Genomic DNA, 13,837 nt, shown 5'->3' with positions numbered 1-13,837 from the left:
CTAAGAGGCTGGACCTGACCCAGCCATGGGCACTCACAGCCCAGAGAGCCACACGAGTCCTGGGCTGCATCCAGAGCAGTGTGGGCAGCAGGGTAGCGAGGGGATTCTGCACCTCTGCTCTGCTGACCCCACCAGCAGTGCTGCATCAGCTCTGGGGTTACAGCACAGGAAGGACATGGAACTATGAAGCAAGTCCAAAGGAGGGACACCAAGCTGAACAGAGGCATGGACCACCTGCCCTGTGAGGAAAGGCTGATAGATCTGAATTTGTTCAGCCTGGCAAACAAAAGGCCTGGGGGTGATCTAACTGCAGCCTTCCAACACCCAAAGGGAGCCTACAAGAAAGGACATAGAACTTTTTACATGTAGTAACAGGGCAAGTGGGAATGGATTAAAACTGAAAGAGCATAATTTAGATTAGATACTAGGAAGAAATTCTTTACTGTGGGGCTGCTGAGGCATTGGAACAGGCTGTCCCAAGAAGCTGTATATGTCCCATCCTCCATCTTCAAAGTCAGGTGTGGATGGAGCTCTGAGCAATAGTGAGGAAGGCTGGAATTACATGAACTTTAAGGACCGTTCCATTTTATAATTCTGTGACTCTGTGTCAACACCTACTTATTGCTGACAGAATTCACATAATAAATCATAATGTACTGTAAACAGAGCTAATTAAGTCATCATCAGAATAATGGAGACTACTGACTACTGACACTCTTTCCAGGACACATCCTGAAATAGCAGCAAAACATGTTGAAGAACACACTGGATTTACAAATACAACCATGGTGGATCATTTCTTTCTTTGTCTTTGTATACGAAACTTCCTGTTTGAATCTTATCCAAGTTCAACAACACATCCATGTGGCTAAACAAAGGACGAGACATGTAGGGGGACATGTGGGGATGTACAAATATCAAATACTGAGGCGACCTAACAAAATAAGGTTATAAATGAGATTAAGGGCCAACAAAGTCTTACTATAGTAGTTCATGCCCATTGAATATATCTCTACTTTTTACAACTGTATTAAATTTAAGAAAACTCGTAACTTGGTTCACTTAGAAAAAGATACATGCCAATGCATAAAGGTTCAAATAGTTTAAGATTTCAGAGAGAAACCTGTTGTTTGTTGTAATGAACTAAGCTTTCTGAAATGCTAGTCGGATGCCTATTTGAATAGTCAAAACCAAAGAAGTAATTCTTAGATATAAATCTTCCATATAAAAACTATTTGGAAATCACTATTCTCAGGAATCCCCATTGATGAGGGGCATCACCTGCGACAAGCCACATCAATAGAATGGTCTTTAATTCTAGAGCAGAATATTTCAGTTTTAGAAAAGTGTTGGGCATTGTTTTCAAGAGTTTGTTTTATATCTAGATTGCATCACCACTCTAAAAGTTACGCAATATTCAAATGTGTAATACATTTAATTGAATTTGATTTCTTTGAATTGAAAACATTGAGTTGTTTCTGATGTACTTTGGAGAGAGTATGATGTTAATTTTTCTTTATTGCTCTTGATTTTCACTGCTGATACTGGCTTGCAGAAAGAACTGAATGGAAAAAAGCAGCAACCCCTTATTTCCCAGGTGTCCATGAAGCTGCTTCTGCAAATTTCTTTAAATGGATCTTTCAACAGCCAGAAGTCATGGCTATTACATTTGTCCATGACCTCAAACATACATTATTGGCATGTTTTACCACTTTCCCCTGGAGACTTTTGTTCTAAGTCAGGAAGTTGTCTGTGCTTTATACTAGATAGAAAGTATTACCAATTAATTGTATGAAAGATAGTACTAAAATATGATTTGGGTGACTCTTACATTCATTAATACCAATGGTCTACAACACATACTGGCCTACATATAAACTGGAACAAAAGGTCTAGAAGGTCCACTTCAACTCAAAAAGTGACACAGTTAGTGTTCCAGAATAATGTGCACATCTCAACATGCACATTGGAAAAAGTAGTTCAGAGGTTTACTTATCTGTGAAAGATTCACCATCAGAAGCTACATTGTCAAAGACTACAGAAGCAAAATAAAAGAACCTGAACACTACTGTGAAGCTGGATGATTAATTTTGGAAAAGGTTTTGTCTGGAAAAGGAAAGGGGGGAAAAAAAGGATACTGGTCTAAGGCAAAGTCGAGCTAATTACCATAATGATTCCACAAAATAGAACCTTCAACATGACTGAGTTGCCCGTCAAGACGGAGACATTTCTCTTCTGTGACAAAAAGCAAACAATAAATCAAGGTTTTTTTGCCTTTCAGTTCAGGTTTTGACTGGAATTGTCACGACACAAAAACATGGAGCAGTGCATTATCTAAAACAAGATGCTGGAAAGACGTGGTGCAATAAATAGGACCATCTGAACATTTACTTAAGCAGCCAACCATCAAATAATCTTGTCTTGGTTTATGATATAAAAGGTATGGAAGGGATATTTTCTTGATTAGCTGTTTCAGAATGAGTGCAATAATACAGAAACCACAAAGAGTTGTCTCCTCAGCTACAGAAAAATATCATTCAAAATGTACCAATTTTATGAAATACCATAAGGCAATACATAAGCTGTAAGTATATACTTAACATACTCCTTTATGTCAGTGCTTTTTCCATAACTGACAACTTACATCTGTGCTGTGTTCTTATTACTGACAGCAAATAGGCAACAAAGTTCTTGAAACTTCAAATCTGTCACACCTCTTTTAGATGTGTGCGTGTCAGTATGAACTTTAAAGCAAACTGAACAATAAAGGAATTACAGTATCAGGAAAACTATGGTACCCCTTCCTAGCAATGCTGTGTTCTGAAAAAGGAGTATTTTATTCACATTCTTTTACATACTTCACTGAAGACTATAAAATGTTCTCCTGGGAAATGTTAAGTTATTTTTGTATATGAGGATCTCCCAAAATTTATACACTGTCTTGAAGTCCACCATCTGCCTGTCAGATACAATCTATAACCTTGTTGTTCCTAATGCACTCATGATGTTGGCAAAGCATGCAGCCAGGGCAAGGAAAGAGAAGCAGTGGGAACTGTGCAATATTATGCAATGAGAAACCAACTAAAGAATTTATTGTATCAATTGAGATGAAACTGCTATTTATCCCAGATGTTATGCACATGGCAGGAGATGAGGAGGGTGTTTATAGTACCATGTATTTCCTGAGGCAGTCTGGATATTAAAATGCCTGTCTGCACTGCATAAATGCAGGAAAGTCCCTGTAGCAAGTTTCAAGGCAATGACGTTTCTACCCCTGGGATTATCTGTTCACTAGTGAATATCCTGATTAAACAGCCAAAAGTGCTGTTATCTGTCAGGCTCTACTACAATACAGAAAAAAATCACTTCCAGCCTTTTTTTCTGTCCTTGGGAATAACAAACCCTTTTGCTGTGCTGAATAAAAGACCAAACTCTGAAATCCTTGAGGACAGTCATAAGCCCTACTGGCCTGCTTAGGATCCCCTGAGGACCTTCCCCTGCACCCTGGCCAAGGCCCATTACAGCCTGTCCCAGTGGTGTTGGTCCCTGCCTGAGCTAAGCTGTAGGAGTGCTTGTCTCCAGCCTTATCTCTGCCTCTGCTGCCTGGGTGGACCTCAGGCCCATGCTACAGGCAGTTTCTTTCCCTGAAAGACTGCTTCGATATATATGCTGTATCTTGTCTCCAGTTTTGACTTTGACCCAGTAAACCGGGTAGGTCTACTCATCCTTGTCTCCAGCTCTGGTACCATCTTCTGCTGCCCCAGATGAACCCTGCCTCTGATCCATCACTTGTTGAGGGAGCTGGCTACCAGAGAGCTGCCCCGTCCTCCTCACTTTCCTGCTGTAGGACTGCCCCCTGGACAAGTAGGGCACTGGTGCAGCAGGTCTGGATGCCTGGCTCCTACTGCCTTGTGCAGCAGACCCATTCCTGCTGCTCCCTGGACACCTTCCATATTCTGGAGAGACTTCATGCGCCTCTCTCCAGCAAATACAAGAAGAATTTAATGTATCTGCAGGCATGGGATCTGCAACATTTCTGTGACAACTGAAACACTTTTCATGACTGATACACATTGTTTAACAGCATAAGAAGAAACTCACTAAGTTTAGGGTCAGAACCTGGTGAAGCATCAAACACTTACCTAGAGTTCAAATTCATTTGACAGCATATATGTTTTTCTAGATTTGCATTTGCATTCTAGTCATGAAGACACAACTACATGAGACTTAATACCACAGAGTTTTGATTTACTACAAGCCAAATGCTTAACTTCTTTTCCATGAAATATCCTTAGTCCTCTCTTCCGTATGGCAGCATAAAGAACATTAATTGAGAAGAACCTGAGAGTGTGGAGTATGATTTATTTTATTAATTGTATAAGGCATCTACTGGACAATCCAGCAACTTGCTCTTAACCTTCACTCTTCTTAGGATAAAGTCTGGTTATGATACAAGATAATTCTTAGCTGCAAGTCTTTCCCTTACAAGGAATCTCTACATTGTTTAGACTCTGGTATCCGTATTTCCTAACTGTACTCTGATTGTGAGGAATCCTTGTGATGCCCTAATTAAGTGGCTCTCAGATAATCTGCTTCAAAAATGGTTATGTTATTTTTTAAAAACTGTTCCATAAATTAAATCACAACTCTAAAAAAATTCTGAAAAAAATTCTCACTATAATGACTTCTCTTAACAGACTTGAAGCCATTGATTAAAACTGCTGGTCCTTCCTCAAAAGGTGTACACTTACAAGACTAGGGGAATCATCACCAAACACAGTACATGGGTCAAAGCATTGAGTGTCCCTTCTGATCAAAGATGAAAACCTGTAGACACTGCTACTACTGAGGCAGTCCTTTTACTTACTGACTTATTACAATCCTGTTGCCTTACCTGTGGTTCCTTATTGTGTTGGCTAGGATCCTTTTCATAACTCTCTGCATAGATCCGCAGCGTAGCTCTCACATGACTAGAAGCACTCATTCTGAAGATGAGCCTGGAAGCATCTGAAAAAATAATCCGCAGCCCCTAGGAAAGGAGAGGGAACATCATATATGTAAGGTCATAGTACCTTAACAAATCACCAGCCACTGCTCCAAAATAAAAGTAAAAGGAAGAGTCATCTGAATGCCATTCTTCTTTCCCCACAACTTTGAACAACACACTCACTACTCTTTTTTGCCCTCTGAACACTAGAAAAGATGTTGTGCATTCCCTCCCACTCATAATAACAAATACGCTCTTACTGATATTTTTTATTTTGTTTACTTGATTTGCTCTTACTCTGCATGGCAGAGCACAAAATCAACAGCCTGAGAAATAGGTATAAGATCACTAAGGTAAGTGGCCTACAAAACACCTACAGAATCCCTAGATCAAAAAATAATTGTCAGTAGTGCATATAAGAGACAGGACCAGCTCCTACCCCTCAAATACTACATGTCAGTTTATGACTGCAAGAATTTCAATAAGTCTACAGTACAATTTAGAAAATTTAAGGTGTTAATTAATTTCAAGTACATTAATCCATGCACATTAACTGTGTGCATAATAAAGAGGATTGATTAATTCATTAATTAACTAAAAAATTGTTCTTTGCTGCTATCTTCATGTCTTTTTTTCTTTTCTCCTCCCCACTGTTGTACTGCATACATGAACACTTTTTTTTACAGACTACAGGACATAATCTTGGGTCCACAGTTTCTGTACAGGAAGGCCATTAAGGCCAGAGAACTAAATTGCACAGATAAATAGTTGTAGTGTTGCAATATTCTACCAGCTGTGCACTAATACACATTCTAGTTCCGTTTATGTAAATGGTATCCTGAGACTAAGTACAACCTCTGATAAGCCACTGAACTTTTCTTCCCCTTTGTCCTTCTGCTGTCAAAGGTCTAGTGCGCAAACTGAGATCCTTGCTACTTCTGTTTAAAGGGCAGTAAACCATTAAAAAATAAAAGTAGAGAATTAAAAGAAATGCATTTTATTTTTCCAGCTTGACAAGAGACACTGATGTTGGAAATGCAGTATGTCAATATTCTAAAGAATAAGTAAAACCTAAGTAAAAACTTTGTTTCCTCAGATATATGCCAAAACATCTTTAGCACCATATAAAGCATTGTTTGATAATCACAGAGTCATAGAACAGTTTGGGTTGAAAAGGACTTCTAAAGCTCATCCAGTCCTGATGTCATCAGGTCATCATGTTCACTGCAGTGAGCAGGGACATCTTCAATCAGATCTGGTTGCTCAGAGCCCCATTCAAGTTGACCTTGAATAATTCCAAGGAGGGGGCATCCACCATCTCTCTGGACAACCTGTTCCAGTGTCCCACCACTCCCATTGTAAAAAAAAAGTCTCCCTTACATCTAGGCTAAACTTACTCTTTTAGTTTAAAGCCATTACCACTTGCACTACTGCAACAGGCTCTGCTAAAAGAATAGTCCTCATATTTCTTACAAGCCCTCTTGAAGTACTGAAAGGTCACAATAAAGTCTTCCTGGAGCCTTTTGCCTCTTAGTATAATGGCCAACTTTTACCTCTCATCCTTATAATTCAAATTTTACATAAAAATGCCACTAGTCCCATCCCTGGTTTGATGAACCCCCAGGAGCAGGATTGTTACATGCTGATATGTGCAAAAACACAGTACAGCTTTAAAAATTAGAAGTCTTCAAGAACAATAGAATGTTTCATCCGATTTTAAGTCTCATTTTTGCAGCATGATAAACAATATTAATGGGTTCCAAGAAACAGAATTAATTAGAAGCAACAGTCTGTGTGTATTGTTTGTTGCCTATTTTCTCGTTGCTGTGTTTGTTTTCTGAATATGTTGCTTATTAACACTGAATAATTACCATGTAGCCAGCTTCTCATTCATGAGACATTGCAGTTACACTGAATAAAAATCTCTCTCCCCTGTGTTCTGGGGAATAAAACTTGGCACATGCTCCTGAACACTTAGCTGAAAAATCCACACAAAGCCTATGACAGTCTGAAAGAGATAGCGGCATTTAGATAATGAGCAAGCTACCCAAAGAAAATGGCAGCAGTGAACTGTTGTTTCATTTGCACAGATCAATATCCTCTCCAATTTAGTGTGCTTGGAGAATCCCACTGAGGCTGCAGACATATGAAGCTAGGAATGTGTCCTTGCCAAAGGACAAACTGGTTGAACTGTACTCTGAATAACTAGGAGCTACTCCCTATGAAAAGACATGCTTTCTGGTTTTATGGGCTCCACTTCAGAGCCTGTCTGAAAACAAGCCAAGTCATGTTTCTCTGTTTGTGTTACATGGTGATATGCTTAGCAATTATATTCCCATATAGAGTAAGTGCTTTGGACGAAAAAATTAAGGGAAAGAAAAGTGCAATTAAAATTCATAAGCTGCTTTTTGAACTACAAAGGTCACAAGTTTGCCATGTCTGTAATTTTCCACTAGACTTGGATATGACAACATCGTCATATCTTGTTTCAGTAGTAATATGCAACAAGAAAGAAGCTCAGTGGCAGATAGGCTGCTCATATTTTCGGGATGCAATGATGAATGGAAACTACAAAGACTCTGAGCAGAAAGGCATGACAATAGTTTTAATGGCTTGTAATATCATTTCCTAGGGTCTGTTTAGGTCAAATAATTTAAAAACCAGAGAAACATGACCATAAAAACATAAACAGCATAAAATCAGGACAAACTTTAATAGGAGTCACAGCTCATATTCAAGTTACTTGAATATAAATTTACACCTGGTAAAATTACATGGTTATTTTCAAGCTCATAATGAATTTCCAGACACTGAAGACTCAGTTTGAACTGCAGTTCTTGATAACCAAGGAATCTCAGTATAGATGGAGTCCAGGAGAAGCTGGTAATTTGGGGTAGGGATGTCAAATATGCCTGCATAGGCTACAACCTTCTAAAGTCTTCTGCATCCTACTGTCTACAATAGATATTGCATCTCAGTTATATAAATCCTGTGGGTCGCCACGAACAAGAATTTTTTTGTTTTTTGTTTTTTGTAATGTATAGCCAGTGGAGATTTCAGACATAAAATTGAAAAAGGGAAGACCTTCTTTCTGTATGATATTTCCTGCTGTTCTGGAAAAGGAACCCACCCTATACATGCATTGCTTTCAACAGGGACTTCATCCTATCCTATGCTCACTGAGACACTATTGTCTCCAGTTATGTACAGCAAGTGTAAAATATACTAAAGGTGGATTATCTTATCTAGACTGAAGTAATCTTAAGTAGAAAATGCAGTATCTATTAGAGGAAAGGAAACATCATCCCATAAATAAAAGGACAGTCTTGCCAGGTTAACTTCCGAAACAACACTGTTGGAGACAATATGACAGCTGCAAAATTTTGGTAATCCATCACTACAGCCATACCTGTCTTTTGGTCACAGTGCCATCCACAGGATCTATGTACTCAAAGCTGTCTGTTCTTTCCACACTGTAGATATTGTTACCCACAGCAAACTGCTGATGGCTGAATGATTTGTCAGTGATCAAAGCTTCCAGGTCTCTCATTATGAAATACGCAGTTCTGGGTTCCAGTGCTTCATAATCAAACCTTGCACATATATCAAAAAAAAAGGCAGAACCAGAAAGTTAATCCCCAGAGCTGAGAATACAGTTCTGCTTTCAGAGAACTCTATATACTCACAGTTAGCAATTTACTGCTTACTTCAAAAATTAGAAATGTACCCTTGAAGTACTGATTGCAAATGAAACCAGCACACACATGCAAATCCTGTGCCATCTAACCATTACATGTGTGCAACCATAGTTCTACATTGGCCACCTGACTCTAAATCAACAGAAAGCACCTAGAAAAAGAAATTTCTAAAGCAGCATAGAAAATACACAGCTAGCTTTCAAAACTTAATGCCACAATCAGCGCAGCACTCAACAGACAAGTGAAATAGAAAGAACTTTGCTACAAGTTTGCTATAAGAGGAACAGCTGCGTGCAAAAGATCTTACAAATGGCAAACTCTAGATTAAGTCTGGATTAAGAGAGAGGCAGAAGCAAAGATGAAAATTACAGCTAGAACTCACCATATTGAGACCTTAATAAAAATAAGTAAATGTTTGTATCTCTGGGGGAGTCATCCTGAATTGGAAGCAGGCATAGGTTTCAGCTCTCACTAAAACAATGTCACATGGAGGCACTTACAGAAAAAAATGCAGGAGCAAATCTTGCTGGGATTATGTTCCTTTTTCAACATCATGTAACAAGCTGCACCTATATATTCCACAAGTAAATAATTCAAATCTTTCTGCCATTCAAAAGTTTAAAATTACTCATATGTTAGCAGTGACATACATATGTAGCTCCTTTTTCTGACACTTACTCCTCTGAAAAAGCCTGTCTACAAAACAGTCATAATCTGTGGCACATTTTCATTCTGTAAGCACAGCAAATATGCACCTAAGTGCAGATGAGCAGATCTAAACAAGCAATGATTGCAGCACAATTCTCCCATCAGCTGCATAAGTACCTTTTCCTCATTTTTCTCACCTGCAGTAGTAGTGCCGGCCAAATTTTGCCCAGTGATCCCTGACAATCTCCTCCACACTCTGCTTTCGAGCTGCTAGGATTGACAGCCAAACTAGCACAGCCCACAGTCCATCTTTCTCTCGAAGGTGGTCGGAGCCTAAAGAGACAAACATTAAGCACATTATTTGGTATTACTGCAAATCTGAAAACAAGGTAAGAAGGCTGGGGAAATGTCTCATTTAACAGTGTATGTCATATAACAGTAATCAACAGTACTAGCCCCAGCACCTCTGACATGTTCTAGAAAGAAAACCAGAACTAATGCTTTAAATGTGATCTATTTATATGTGACAAAGCTCATACTTGCAAAGTTAAATAAAATTTTGTACAAGTATTTGAATAGAAACAGTAGCAGTATGAAAACATTTTTAGTCATTATTCCTTCTTACTGATTTACAGTGTTTTCACATCTCTGCTGCTGTTTCCCAGAACTGGGCTAGATCCGTGAACCCCAGCCATGAGCCAGAATGTTCTCCTTTATGAGAGTCAAGCTTAACAGCATCTCCTTATCTCTGCAGATGTTTGTTTGCAGATGTCAAACTGCAGAGAAAGAACTTCCCATTCCATAAAAACTGTGAATTTCCAGAACGTTCATGACCTCCAGTCAGGATAACAAGCAAGTGCTTGAAAAGATTCTTCCAGAGTGAAAAAAAAAAAAAAAAAAAGCAAACCAGAGAGTAGGACTGTTCCCCTTTTTATATTTCTTCATACCTCTCAGTGCTAAAGAAGACTGGATGCTCTCATCTAGATCCCCTCACAGGTTTGTATTTATGAAGAGAGAAATGGTTCCAACAATGAGGACTAGGAACAGTTTTGGAATCCACCACATGATTCAACATATAGTCTCAGATCTCAGCAAGAACCAAGACCTCTGGCACTCAGTAAATACTGATGGCAACTATATAAGCTAGCAAACTCAAGAAACCTGAAGAGGTATCAAACACGTAGCCATTGCTCTGGCATAAGACTGCTAAATTCGGTTCAAGTTTGTTGGCTGCAGCCTTCGGGTTTTCTGTCTAGTCACACACAAGAGTACAAAGCAAGTGCAGTAACTCAAAAGTTTTGGTAACTTCATGAAGTACCTACTGATTATGGAGGCAACCAATCAAATTATCTGTCTTTAGAAGATAGTTAACAAAAGAGAGGAATCTAAAAACTCTTAGGCTGAAAACCTGTTTTCTGAAATATTCTCCTTCCTCAAACACAAAAAACCTGTTGCAGCAAGACTGCTTTGTAGGCCTTGGCTTCACAAAACAGCCTGCACGGTCCACACACACAGCCATCTGGCAAAACAGCAGTGCTTTGCTACTGGCAGAGGACAGTTCCCACAAGATAAATTGATGAACTGAAGCTGTTAATCCGGTGAAAAACTGTCAACATATTAAAGGCATATAAGGAAAATAACAAGATGTGCAGAGAGACACCATGGTTCCTAGATCAATCACTGCTGTTACCTTGATCTTGAAATTCCTCTTCTTGGGAGAAAGCAACAATCAGCAGCCTCTGCTCATATGGATTTTCTAAGAGCCCATTGTCCTACCTCAGCCACAGACTCGCCTGCCACTTAGGCTTCCTGTGGTACATTCAGCCTCAACACTCTTTAACACTAATTAATCTTAACATTAAGTTAACTACCACAGGGTTAAATAAATGCAAATTACTATTCAGCACAATATTCAAGTTGTATAGGAATGATTACTGAACACTTGTTGATGAGGATAAAGATTTTCAGGAAGATTTTGCTTATGCCTGTGTGTTAGGTATTACAGAAAACAAGAACACTGTAGATGGATTTAAGAGCTGAGACAGAAACATGCCTTCACATTTGCAAAGTAGCTGTCATGATAGGAGGAATATCTCTGTTTTTGCTACTTGTTCTGTAATCTGCAAGCTATCTGCAACCACAGCAGTGTCCTATTGCAACAGCCAGAGTTTAGGCCTGGTGCTTGGGGAGCTGCTGCAAGAGGAGCCACAACTCAGCCTGATCCCTGCTCCAGTACTGTGAAAGCATGGAGTGCCAACCAGTCACAAGAAAAAGGGCAGGGTTATTTATGAGCTCTCAAATCTTTGCAAATAGCTTCAGATAAGAAAGGAAAACAAATGTCCCTCTACAGAAAGTCAGTCCTTCAGACATTCAGGCATAGAATCACAGAATTTTTAGGGCTGGAAGGGACCTTAAAGGTCATCTCTCACCTCTTTTACTCCCTCGCTGCAGTAATATCCTAGATCAGCTTATCTTCTACAGGAACACCAGCAATTAGTCCTATGTATAATAAAGTCAGCTTACTTGTAGGCAAAGCAGGCAGCAGAGTCACAGTCATTGTCACCAAAGTCAAGAGTCTGTTCTCAGATACTGGTGCAGGCTTCTGCCCCTGCCACCAAAAGAGAAATCCAGAATAGAGCTTTCACTTCCCCCCGATATATTGTTCCTCTGGCAACAGCAAGGAAAGTCATCACATCACCACAGGGGCTGGGGATGCTCAGGAGACTGGGAACAGCAGGGCACGAGCAGCCAGGCCAGCAGGGCCAGCCCAGCCCCACCATCCCCACAGCAGGGCAGCCAGGGCACCAGGCAGGCCCCAGCTCCGGGCATCAGGCACTTCCTGGGAAGGGGAATAGGGCCGTACCAGGCCAGGATGTGGGAGCATGGACAGGCCTGGCTTTGGGGAATCCCTGGCCGGGCTGTGGGGAGCTGGACACTGTCCCTGCTGCAGTATTGCCGGGGCAGGGGCTGACAGTCCTGGTGCAGCTCCTGGGCAGTGAGGGAGCTCCGGGGCCAGACAAGGCCCTGGTAACCCCAGGCTCACCCAGCCATCGCTGTTCCTCTCCCTCTTAAACTGCATGCCTCTGCTTTCAGCCACTCATCCTTAGCACAGAAAAAATTCTGTTTTGCCTAAAAGGTCATCTCTGTTGCTGATTATCACCAGCCATTCAAAAGGCTTAAGTGTCTCAACAGACACCAGCAAGAAGTGGAGACATGGAACTGAGCTTAACCCCTCAGCAATTTGTTCCAGTATGAATGACCATTTATTCTCCTGCTACATAACACTCAGCAGACTGCAGGCCAGCAAATCATACAGTGAAAAGCGCTGCAGTCCTTCAACAAAATGGTCTACATCATGACAGTGGAACAACAGGCTACGCTGAACATCAAAGAGGTAAGTTTTGATTTAGCAAACACGTTAAGAATATTTCACTGAACCAAAATGTTCTGGTGAAACATGGACAGAAGCATTTCTGAAGAGCTATTTGCCACATTCTGAACTTTGCTCTGGTATGGCTTAAGTGCATAGATCTATATGAGGAGGGCTGAATGTATTATTCTTCATATACTTGGCATGTTCTCTGTCCTTGAATGTCCCTCAGAGGACATAAATTGTTGCTTCTCTGGAAAGAGAAAGAAGTTAGAAGGTAATCCAGAGACAAAAGTCTGGATATCTAGGATCTGGATATCTTCTATTTCAGAATCAAGAATCACCAATTAAAAATACTAGCCTGATTCAAGGACAAAAATCCTTTGTGCCCAGGAAGTGTTTCAGTTTGTTAGTCTTAATGGAAGTGAAACTAAGAACTTTCATCAGTTTGGTTGTTGCATACATATATTTTGTTGTACTTACTGCCGTTCCTTCTTTCAGCAAATTAAAATCTATTTCTGCAATTCTGTACTCTGATTTTCACCTACCAACAGTCATCTGTAGGGGTCTTTGCTTGCTCTGTCTTAACTTAGTTCTACTGCCCAGCTCACACTGCAGAAACTCTAGGGAGGGATTTTACTCTGCTGCCTCAGTTCAGCTAACACCATTCTTTGCTCCAGAGATCCAATGAATTTGCAGAGGCAGACCTGTCCTGTGCAAAGGGAAGAAGGAAAAGGTGCCTCGCAGCTCTGTATTCCTGAAGCTGCAATACTGACACTGCCCCCAGCTTTCTTGCAGCTCTAAGTAACCTCAGGATGATTCTCAGGGCTACTTTGAATTGAAACATCCTGGAATTAATGAATTCTTGATTCTGTTCAATGAGCTGAAGCAGAAAGAGACAGCAGAAAAGAGAAATTTGTAAGAGAAATTATAATAACTGCAAGTGTTTCAACAACTTATTTTTAAGTTAATTCATTTTTTCTCCCTATAACAGTAGGAAAAGTTATTTTTTTTACTACAGTAAATTGCTATGTCCAGACTCAGAGTAAACAACCAGGGCAAAACTCTCACAGCATGTTCCCATTCACAGGGAAGTACTCTGCTTACACAGTCTTCAACAGAAGAAAAATCTCC

General features: G+C 40.1%; 1 protein-coding gene across 1 annotated transcript in view; it reads right to left on the bottom strand.

Annotated features, from left to right (window-relative positions):
- The window catches only part of PGM5 (phosphoglucomutase 5), a 68,605-nt gene that overhangs the window by 6,673 nt on the left and 48,095 nt on the right, over positions 1–13,837 (bottom strand). Inside the window, exons 8-10 of the mRNA XM_009093975.4 lie at positions 9,531–9,666; positions 8,397–8,580; positions 4,895–5,029 (exon numbers count right to left, since the gene is read on the bottom strand). Coding sequence (XP_009092223.2) covers positions 4,895–5,029; positions 8,397–8,580; positions 9,531–9,666 — 455 coding nt within the window. The remainder of the gene's footprint in view (positions 1–4,894; positions 5,030–8,396; positions 8,581–9,530; positions 9,667–13,837) is intronic.

The sequence above is a fragment of the Serinus canaria genome, chromosome Z (genome assembly GCF_022539315.1).
Source record: "Serinus canaria isolate serCan28SL12 chromosome Z, serCan2020, whole genome shotgun sequence".
Lineage (NCBI taxonomy): Eukaryota > Metazoa > Chordata > Aves > Passeriformes > Fringillidae > Serinus > Serinus canaria.
This window is presented reverse-complemented; position numbering and strand designations above follow the sequence as displayed.